General features: G+C 32.6%; 2 protein-coding genes across 2 annotated transcripts in view; one reads left to right on the forward strand and one right to left on the reverse strand.

The window, feature by feature from the left end:
* Nucleotides 1–128: 128 nt before the first annotated feature.
* Nucleotides 129–7,537, reverse strand: LOC119840621 (vacuolar protein sorting-associated protein 13-like). Its single transcript, XM_038367308.1, has 12 exons — nt 7,237–7,537; nt 7,051–7,137; nt 4,335–4,532; nt 3,680–3,903; nt 3,432–3,570; nt 2,929–3,127; nt 2,056–2,341; nt 1,672–1,786; nt 1,134–1,368; nt 595–728; nt 371–494; nt 129–285 (listed from the first exon to the last, which is right to left on the reverse strand). The coding sequence occupies exons 1-12, from the start codon at nt 7,334–7,336 to the stop codon at nt 129–131; spliced, it is 1,998 nt and encodes a 665-aa protein (XP_038223236.1). The 5' UTR covers nt 7,337–7,537.
* Nucleotides 7,538–9,553: 2,016 nt separating this feature from the next.
* Nucleotides 9,554–11,537, forward strand: part of LOC119840463 (CTP synthase-like) — a 7,386-nt gene continuing 5,402 nt past the window's right edge. Inside the window, exons 1-3 of the mRNA XM_038367092.1 lie at nt 9,554–9,885; nt 9,969–10,139; nt 10,450–10,667. Of these exons, the coding sequence (XP_038223020.1) occupies nt 9,711–9,885; nt 9,969–10,139; nt 10,450–10,667 (564 nt within the window). The 5' untranslated portion in view covers nt 9,554–9,710. The remainder of the gene's footprint in view (nt 9,886–9,968; nt 10,140–10,449; nt 10,668–11,537) is intronic.

Genomic DNA, 11,537 nt, shown 5'->3' on the forward strand with positions numbered 1-11,537 from the left:
TTACGTAATTAGACCACTGAAGAACCGCCATACTGGTACAAATGACCTAGTAAAATGTGTCACCATCTCCCGGTCTATGATGTCAGAGGTTTCTGCTATTACACTTTTTCACACAAAGAAAGACACACTCACCCTTTATATTTTCCAGACTGAGGAACAATGATGTAGGAAGAAGCGATATCTATGTCCAAATCTATAAACGTGTGATGGTTGACAGCATATTGCATACCCAGAGCCGACTTCTCTTTCAAATCAGACAATTTGTTCTCAGCAGCTGCCTGCAATCTATAAAACATTTTTTTTCCAAGAGACATTGTTTTTTTAGATATATTCATAAGAATAAATAAAAAAAATACCCTTTTATACTCACGTAGTTAAAGCAGTGGATTCGGTGGGTGGTTTAAACACATTGACTATTTCTATTACAGTTTGTGCGTCGTATATAATTTGCAACGGGCGCGCTTGCACTTTAACGCGCTGATCACAAGTGCCATCTAAAATATTAAAAAACAACACATTATTAGCGACCATAAGTTACCATTTTTGTATAGATTTCAATTTACTATGATTATTTAGTCTGTTAAAATCACTTACCCAGTGGGTTAGTTTCAAATATAACATTCAAAAGATTAACATCTTTTGAAACTTCCTTTGAAGTGACTAATTGCGGTTCAAATTCGTCTTGACGCACACCGGCCACAGTAAATGCCTCCATTTGAACATCCACTCTGTAATAAATTGTGCATAATATTTATTTAATACCATTATTATTGCAATGCCGGAGGAGGAGGAGGAGGTTAAATTAACACTTTTGCATTTGTTTCATAGCAAGCCACCCTTCGGCGCGTTATGATTAAATATATTAAGGGCATTTATTGATTAAAGTAGCGTAATATAAAAAAATAACTTAATTCTAACCATATTACATTCTTATTTAATAACATATACTTGATAAATGGTCTGCCGTTTATGTTATAGCGGCAAACTGAGCTGTGGTTCACCGGATGGTAATCGACAGTACGCACTAATTTTAAAAGTGGAGGATCCATTAACAAAAATCTATGTCCGGCACCCACTGCCACAGTGGCCTACAGAGAACGCGAGTAGTCCCCCACCCCCAGCAGCGCACGCACCTCAGAGCGTTAGCGCTCGGGCGCTGGCGCAGGTCCACCTCGACGTGCTCCACGCAGGCGCGCAGCACCTCCACCTCGTGGCGCACGGCCAGCTGCAGCCGCTCGAGCCGGAAGTGGCCCTCCACCGCCACGTACTCGCTGGGCAGGTGCAGCGGCGCCGTGTTCTCCTGGTAGTCGATCGCGCGGAACAGCTTCTCCTTCTCCTCGCTAGTCATCGCCTTCTCGAATTGCTTCACTGTTAGCCGAGTTGCACGTGATGAATATATACTAACGCTACATTAGTCAAGATTTTGTTTTATTGCCTGTTCGAATTAGTACATCCCAGTAACTACTGGTTCGAATTGAATTTTACTTTTGTTTTCACGCTACGACGAAAAGCAGAACATCGACGGTAAATATTATAAAAATGGAAAAGGCGTAACTAGTGACTACTATTGTTCATCGTCATTTGGTAGAAATTTTAGCAAAAGCAAGTCAATTAATCATCAATGAAAATCTAAATTAAATAAAAAATTGTCCATTTGGTAGAAAAACCTACTGATAGCAACTCCTTCAGATAATTCTTCATCCTTAGAACTCGCTCCGGACCACCAGCCGCTGAACCAACCACGAGATTTCTTTGCTTCTGCTTCCAATTTGCCTAATCTTTCCACCTGATATAATTGCAACATTTGTATGATAATTGTTATCCCAATTGATTTTTGAGAAAATTATGATGACTTCTCGAAATAACTTGTTTGTTAAAAAAAAAGTAAAATTTGTCGGTAATTTCTACAAGAATTTTGCTCTAGTTTTATATATATTAAATAACAAACTAAAAAAATTCAAGAAACCTGTTGATTTAAAAGCATCTTGTCAACAAAATCAATAGATATACTCTAGAAGAATAACCTATATACTAAATTAAAAATAAAACACACACCTCTGACTCAATTTGTTGTCTTATAACAACCAAATTAAATAGGTCTAATGTTTTCTCAGCTTTATCCAACACACATTGGTACTCATTTGCCACTTTTCCCTTAGTAGTGAGCTTGCACTGATAAGCATTGGCATAGTCTTTACAGAGCTGTCTATGGGACAGCATGTGATTCCAATTCCAATTTCTGCGACGCCTGAGCACCTCCTCTTCCAAAATACATTTATATGCAAAATTCCACCATTCTTTGTAGTGACCTTTGTAAGATTTTGCATCGGGCCGATATTTTCTGTAATATTTATGAAGTTAATGTTAGCTTTTAATTAAATAAACAGCAATTTCGATAGTAATATTTATGGTCAACTTGAGTAACTGTTTAAGGTATGATATAATATATATGTATAGTATACACAGGTGGTTTTTATAATTAATTACTGTAACATATAATGTCATATCCGCCATAAAAAAGCAGCCGCTTGATTTCAAAATTAATAAAACTGTAATTTAAGATATTTACTTAGAATATCATCATATTACAACAGATAAAAGTTACAACAATATGATTGGATATTTATTCAGTAGCAAAAATCTTATAACAATTGCTATATATGTAGAAGTAATTACATTGTAAGAAAATTTATATAAACATTCAAATAATCAAATTAAATGTAATTAATATATGCTAAGATAATTAATGTTTTTGTTACTAGCTCACTTCATGATTAGCATATATGCAAATATGTTTAATCTCATATAAAATGTACATAATATAATATTATGTATTATGTGAATCAACACTAAATACGAATACATAACCATGATGGTTACACTGAACAGTTAATAATAATAGAAAATATAGATATCATAAATTTACACCTGTAAGGTGCGCCTTTGCTCATTCGATCCATGGAATCTGCTAACAGCATCATATCTTGGTACTGTGCTTTATTAAGATTGACAGCAAGTTGTTCCATATGTAAACTAAGGATTACTTTGGGAATGCAAAATTTGGGCGTATCTCCTTCGGGCTTCGGATTCAGTTTCAGTTTTGCTGTTGCATTTATAGGACCAAGTGCTGAAAAAATATCAGCTCGTTAATAATTGTATAATTTACCATATATGCAATAGAACAATGTGTACTTCAGAAGGAAAAAACTGTATTAATTATTTCTAAAGTCATTCTTTAAGAAGACCATTAGTTGCTAATTTCGCAGTAATTTATTTCATACTAATGATTAATCACTACTGCATATAAGACCTCACTTACAAAACCATAATTATTTGTATGGCAGTAAACAAACAATTTTATGCCTCCACCCACCACTGATCTCAAACATGCAATGGTATACTCATATGCAATGAATTAGTATTTTTCTCACCATAGTGATAATTATCAGGCTTAACTATTTTAGTTGCAATTTCTTTCTGCAAACGGTTCTTAATCTCATCTGGGCTGGATTTAGAATATAGTTCTGTTGTTGGATTCCAATAAATAGCTAATCCTTCTAAATTCAATATCTGTAGAAAACATTAAACAATTGATATTAATAATCTCAGGATGTTACATACACAGAGCATAACAATAATAAATTAAAATATTGACTATGAGAAAATAGAATTTACTCACTTTAAAGATTTTTGTAACAGCCTCTTGAATTACAGCCTGTTTCCAATTTTCATCAGTTGTGTGCACAGATAAATTATGGAGTGTTATACCAAAGGAAAAAGGTGCTTTAGGATTAGTTATACTATCTTCATAGCGAATATGTATGTCCATAATTTTGAGTTGAACATTTTTTATTATTTGTGTCACCAGTTTTTCAACAAATGTTTCATCCAATTTAATTTGATCTGAAATAATAACATAATATTAATAAATGCAAATCCATATTATTATACTACTTCGAAAAAATTATCACAAGAAAATATGAAAAAGTTAAAAAAAAAATACAATATAAACAGGCAATGCCGTAAATAGACTTTTCTGCGCCCATTTTCTGTAACTGAGCTCTTGATTATTTTAGACATTATACATGGTGTTATCCAGCACTAGACTATCAGGTCTGGCCAATAATGCTCCCTCCCTGGAGGCTGCACCCAATGTCTGGGCCCCAGTGACATTGCCCTATTTGCAGAACTATGTATATGTAATTAGTTAGTCATCTTAAAATGTACAGTCTAATATACAATATTACAATTATATTCCTATATCAAATCAAATCAAAGCCTGACTTTATTTCATAGGATTATTCCTAACTGTGGTGTGCACAATGTTCACAAACCTTTTTCAGCTTCTCTCTTTTTGGCTTCCTCAACTCTTGCAAGTTCTGCTTGCTTGGCTGCCAGAGCCATTTTCTCTTCTTTTTCTGCATCATATTTGACTTCAGCATTTGGATTTACAATGAGAAAAAGCCTTTCTATTGTTGCTTCAACTGACGCGCCATATAGATTTTTCCATGGTATCTTAAGCACTAACTTTCCTGTGAAAAGTATTTAAATGTTCAAATGATCACCTATATATATATAACATCTTACGTTTAAAGTCCTAATGTCCAGGTTGGTTTCCACACTTCTCAGAAACGGATTAACAGTTTAGTTTAGTTTAGTTTGTTAGACAGTAGGTCTTTTCATTTGTTAAAAGGCAGATTCCATTTTCGAAATGATTATATTACATAAAACTATGTTTCCTTTATCATATATACATACATTAATTTTAATTTCTGTGGTGTGATTTTCAAGCCTTAATTTGTTGTAGTGTCGCAAATTATTTATTTCATTTATTATAACCACAAAATTTAAAAAAATTGCAGAAATATAGAAAAATAACATGAATATGAAAGATTCCTTAAACTCTTTATTCAATATTTTTGAGAGAGTAGTTGAGGCTAAATTTAGACTGTTTATTGCTTCATAAGTATAATAAATTATTATTATCAGCATGTAATGTATCATACACTTGAAAATTGATAATATGTTATGTGCATTTCTTATCTTTTTTCATACTTCATGCTTTATGGCATACCGAAGATTGGTATAATATATTAAAAAATTCAACACTGCTTTAAGAGTGTAAATATATCTTATTGATGGCATTTCATTAGTTTCAAAATTGAATGAAAGTTCATAATAAAAAAGAAAATACTAATTAATATACAACGCATGTACATATTTAAAAACTACCAGTGATAATATGCAGTGAAATCTAATTATATCATCACATAAACAGGTCAATCAGTGCTGACCTTCAAATTGAGTTTGTGTGAGTCACAAACACAATAAAACAATTCTTGATTTGAGGCTATGATGTCATCGTCTGAACTCCATAGCCTTTAGGCCCAGTTGCCTACATTGCATGTTAAATGTGATAATGTTATCTAATTAAAATTCAAGTGCTATTCATGATGTATCACAGAAATTTTTTTTTTATTTTGTATATTTGAGTGTGATATTATGAGATTAATAAATAATAGATAAAAAATTAATAAATCAAAAGTTAATATAAACTGTTTCTGTATGTCAAAGAATATCAACAGTTTCTATATGGTAAAAAAATACTATGCTCCCTTTAATTACAATTTGGTTTAATTACAAATATTTAACTGTTTAATTCAAATATTAACAATTATATTATGAAAAAAATATAATGAAATGTTGAATTCTACAAAAGATTTTATGGGCAATCAATATAATAGAAAGTAACTAATTTCAACAAAAAAAATTATACCACTCCTTCACAACACTTCATATTGTCAGAACTAGATTAAATTTAAATAGGTCCACATGGTGGGCACCAATATTCAAATAAAAAAAATATCAAAATCAGTTGACCCAATATTGGAACTGATTGTGAAATATATATTTATTTTCATTTCATCAAATTGTCTGATGTAACAAAAAAAACCACAATCAAATTGATAAGACCTCCTCCTTTTTTTAAACATAAAATATTTATGTCAATTTGATTCTGGTATTTTATTTTGAATATTTATATTCTTATTTATTTTCTGCCCCAACTGTGTTTTAACATTATAAAATACTAGCTGCTCCGCGCGGTTTCACCCGCGTAAGTCCGTATCCCGTAGGAATATCCAGGTAAAAAGTTGTAATTCTAAAGCCTATATGTAATTCCAGAATTTCATTGCAATCGGTTCAGTAGTTTTTGCGTGAGAGCAACAAACACACACACATCCTTACAAATTTTCGCATTTATAATATTAGTAGGATAGGATAATACATATTATTATGAACACTATTCTTTGAAGTATTTTTTTATGCCATAGTCGGCATTGGGGCTACCACCGCAAATGAACATTTAGAGAGGTGTAAGTTCTACGGGAGACCTTTCGGACAGCAGGAAGGCAGGGCCGATTATGAAATTTTGTGTGCATATTGGGTATATCTGAGAATCAACCAAAATCTATTTTTCATACCCCTAAATGATAAGAGTTTCTATATGAAATGACTACTATTTGATCAATGAGATCTCTTATGTGAAAACTCACATCACTAATCTTTCCTTTCAAATAAACTAAAGAGCAACTGCCAAAAAATTGGTCACACATTCAATTAATGGCCGTACCAACTGTTACCAAACCTTGGTTTTATATTATTTGTATAGTGTGCTATAGTGGCAACAAAAATACATCATCTCTGTCTCAGTCATAGAGTCTCATTTTTAACCTTAGGTATGGAACCCTAAACAGCGCATCAGAAACACATTTAAGTGCATACCCCTTCACTAATTTAATATAAGTGATTTTTTAAATAATAGAATCTACTGATATCCTTACTGACACCAGATAAATATGTATATGTATTGTAATATTATTGTATGTCATTCCATGCAAATTTGCTGCCCAAGTTTCAGCTGGACAGGTTCTGTGGTTTTTTTTAGTTGCTCTTCTTGCATTCAATATTTTCAACTCTATTAAAGGTTTATAATCATTATTGTAATGCCTAAAATTCTTCAAATCCTTTTTAATAAATAATGCTTCTTACCTAAGTGACCATATACTGTTTGTACTGGAATATTGAGTTCTTCAAGAGCATTTTGTTTAAGTATCAAATTCTCCAATACTACGTCGCCTGGAATTATACAATATAGCTGTAGTAAATAAATATTAACCTTGTAGGTAAGTAGTTTATTTCGCATGACATCATACTATACACGACAAAAACACTTACCACCCCATATACCTAATTTTAACTGTGATCTATTTAGATTTTCAACGTAGTCCCCAAGGAACCGGTTTAAAACATCCACTACAATAGATTCGAAAACCATTGCGATGTTTTGTTTAGTTCAAAAATTATTCAGATATCTAAGTCATAGTCAATGAAAAGAAAGAAAAACGCACAACTCCAATGAAAAATGCTAGCATTGGAATAGAATATTAAAAATTCAATCTATGAAAATTACACAATACGGGACCTTTTTATTTATAATTAAATTTGAAATTGAATGCAATTTCCCGGAGCAATTTCAGACAAGTTACAACTGAAGTCTGAAAATGACATTTGCATTTTAATTTTGAAAATGACAACCACAGTCCATGGATGACAATAACAGACAAGAAAAGACAACCGCACGAATAGCATATTATATTAAATCAACCTTTGACTAATAGCGTGCATAGATATATTAAGGCAGTGTCTCGTTCTTTCATCTTGCCAACTTACATCATGCTAATCTACAAAACAATTTTTTTCCTTAAATGTTTGGCTCCAAGAACTCAATTTAAACAAAAAGTATCTTCCTCTTCTTCTTTATTAAATGGCAACTTCCGATTCCACTGAGGACGGATTCTGCCAATAAACAAAAAGTATTTCATATTTAAATTTTAACAATGACAGTCATAAATTATTATCGCATTGATTCATTTAAATCAAAATGACCTTTATCGATAGGTTTGTTTAAGTAATAAATAATTTTTAAAATTTTGATTTTTTTTTATGTCTGCATGTTAGGCTTACTTAGCAAAACCTAAAGACCAATACTATTTTTGATAGAACATATTGGTCTTTAGGTTTTGCTTTCATTTGATTTTTTCATTAGCAATTATAAATAATTTATCACATGCGCAGTTGTGCGCATGCGTCAGTCATCCTATGGCGCAAAATTTAAAGATTTCCCGTTCAATTTCTATCGCGTCAATAAAATTAATTAAAATACAAACTGCTTACAAAGCGCATAGTTCTTAGCTATTTTGCGTAAAAACTGAATAATTAGTGCGTTACTGGCCACCATAAGGGGGAGCCGGAGGCCCGTTTCCTTTTCCTCACCCGTCCCAGTCCATTCCTTCTTTCCAGTCGTTAATCCATTCCTTTTCCCTTATCCCAAAAGCGGGCAGCGCATTCGCAGAGGCCCAACCTTTGCGAATGTTCATGGGCGGTGGTGATCGCTTACCATCAGGCGAACCACCAGCTTAGTTGCCCGCTATGACATAAAAAAAAAAAAGATATGTCAACCATTCTTTATAAGTATTTCATTAAGTATTAGACGGTTTAATAGCGCTTCTGAAGGAAACCTGGTTGAGTGAGTAGATTAGTTTGATTTAATTTTTAGTTCTAATTTTTAGTCTAAAAATTAAATTTAACAAAGGCCGCGTTCCATCGATACAATATTGTAATCATTGAAATAATGTTTCGTATTGTTTGTGATGGTTCTTAATCATCTCAATAGATGGCGTGGGGTGCCCCTTAGGCACACGAAACCGAAAGAGTAGACGAAATTCGATTACTGTGGCAGGATCACGGGTGGCCGAGAGGCTAGGCGTTGCTACGGTTAGGCAAGAAACGCAGGTTCGAATCCTGCCTCGTGATCGAATTTTTTCTATTCTTTCAAAATTTCTCAGATTAGTTTGAGTTTGAGAAAATTTTTATGGTCACCTTATTGGAAAAGGACACATCATCTCCACGTTAACTCCTTCGCTCGAGTCATTTTTCAGCCGTGAGCGTTCGTTCCTGCTTATGTACTATTTCAATGCTTGCGAACTAGACTGGCGTCCGTAGCAGGATGAGATTAAGTATATATTACTAGTTTGTGGTTAAGCACAGACGAAGCCCTGCTGTGCGGATCTTCTACTTCCGTCTAGTTAAAAAGAAACTCTTATCACCGGAAACGGATCACGGGTAGCCGAGAGATTAGGCGTTGCCATAGTTCAGCGGAAGACGCGACTTCGAATCTTGCCTCGAGATGAAATTTTTTAACTGACCATGATAGTTACTTTACCGATCATCCCTCATTATTTGTTTTTAGGTAGCTAGTCCAATAATAATATACCTATTAATCTTGATTGGCATCTTTATTAGTTTCGGTAATATTGACTTTGAAACGTTGATTTATTAATGAGCCTTAATAGTTTATGAATGTAGTTCGACCATTATCTAGATATATTGTAATACTGTTTGTGTGGATGCATTTTTACTACCTTAACCTTTGACATTTAAAATTTCAATTCGATTTCCATCAAATTAGGGTTGACACTTGACGTTTATTTTAAACACATTGTGTTGCGACTGACGTGCACGTGTGTTGTGGAAAAGAAAATAGTTATAAAATTAGAATTATATTCTACATTTTGAATTTCTTTGTCGAAACAAAATTATCATTCAAAATAGTCTTCGTATTGATAATATGATATAAGACTACATTAAGCATGCCTGATATGAAATATATTTTAGTTACTGGAGGTGTTATTAGTGGCGTGGGAAAAGGTGTCATAGCTAGTTCTTTTGGCACAATTTTAAAGAGTTGTGGTATAGATGTAACATCAATAAAGATTGATCCATATATCAACATTGATGCTGGTACATTTTCTCCGTATGAACATGGTATGTAGATCTGTCTTTAATTAATTATTATAATTATTATGCGCGTGGTTATTAAATCTGCACTGCTATTTTTATTTATAAAGGTGAAGTTTACGTTCTTGATGACGGTGGTGAAGTTGACCTTGATCTTGGGAATTATGAACGATTCTTGGATATAACATTACATCGCGACAACAATATAACAACAGGCAAAATATACCAGCAAGTAATTGAACGTGAACGTCGGGGTGACTATCTCGGAAAAACTGTGCAAGGTATATATAAAATTTCAAATATTTTTTTTTATGCCTTTATAATATTAAATCCTAAAATGTTTTAGTTCTTTTTTTTGTATTTTTCTAATCCAAACAGACCTAAATTTAATAAATTGAAATCATTGTAATGCATTACTTAAGTAATTCTTAAGTTATAAGTGATTTAACTACTAAGATTGTTTTTGATATTGGTGTATAGATATAGAAAATTTTATTTTATTTCCATATAAATTATTTTTATCTGCTTTGTTCTTTAAGAAAAGGTTTTGAACAGGTGAAATTCAATGTAATTTTTATATTTTCTTTGTAGTTATTCCTCACATCACTGATGCTATACAAAAATGGGTTCAAAAAGTAGCACAAATACCAGTTACGCCAGATAACAATCCACCAAGAGTATGCATAGTAGAATTAGGTGGAACTATCGGAGATATAGAAGGAATGTGCTTTGTGGAGGCCTTCAGGCAATTCCAGTTCAGAGTGAAGAGAGAAAACTTTTGTTGTGCCCATGTATCCCTGGTACCAATGGTAAGAATTGTGCAATATAACTTTTTCATTCAATACCATAAAGCTATGATAAAATTATACACAATGCTGTAAAATTTTAATTTTTTTTACTAGACTACACAAGTCACTTAATCTATCTATGCATATAATAAACCAGTCTCCAGAGCATTTCTGTATATAAAACAGTTTTTTTTTTCTATTTAAGTCTCCTTTTATTTCTATGTCAATCAAAAAACCATCATACAAAATATTTTGACTAAGTTTTATGGTGTTATAGAACAATATAATATATTGCATATCATTAATGTTATTGGGGAATGAATGATGGGATGAGCAACACAGGTTTCTGAATAAGTTTTTTTAAAATAAACAATTGTCAAGATAATGTACCTAGAGCAATAAAATAGGTCATACTGTCTCTTCGAAAATCCAATTACAAAATTATGTAGTCATGTCTAACTAGTCTTTGTTCAACCATGACATAACATGAAAGTTTGAATAATATATCATTATCATAATTATAAGTAAGTTTGGTATGTCCTTAACTCAGCTACCTCATAATTTCATATGCTTTTTAATAATTTTTTATAGCTTTAATTTATCTATGCATGATTGTCATGACCACTGATGTAACTACAGAGTAATATAAATTTGGCAGAATATTTATATATTTGATCTTAAGGTAAACACCAACTGTGCTGTTTTTTACTTTTACTTTATGTAACTGCCCATATCTATATATTCGTAAAGGGAGAAGAAAAGATAATTCTAAATGAAAGGTTGGATGATACTCAATTGGGGGCATTGGGGATTGGGGGCAATGTTGCTCGCGTCCGTAGGACTTACCATCTTGTCCATCCAAGACCCACCCTACACGTGTCCCCCGGGTGG

This window comes from Zerene cesonia, chromosome 6, assembly GCF_012273895.1.
Source record: "Zerene cesonia ecotype Mississippi chromosome 6, Zerene_cesonia_1.1, whole genome shotgun sequence".
NCBI classification, from domain to species: Eukaryota; Metazoa; Arthropoda; class Insecta; order Lepidoptera; family Pieridae; genus Zerene; species Zerene cesonia.

Excerpts from the sequence above, each read along its gene's own strand:
- LOC119840621 (XM_038367308.1), bottom strand. The coding sequence starts at position 7,336 with ATGGTTTTCGAATCTATTGTAGTGGATGTTTTAAACCGGTTCCTTGGG. Across the intron at positions 7,138-7,236 it reads AAAATTAGGTATATGGGGTG|GCGACGTAGTATTGGAGAAT; the intron begins GTAAGTGTTTTT and ends GTATAATTCCAG. Across the intron at positions 729-1,133 it reads CCGAGCGCTAACGCTCTGAG|AGTGGATGTTCAAATGGAGG; the intron begins GTGCGTGCGCTG and ends AATTTATTACAG.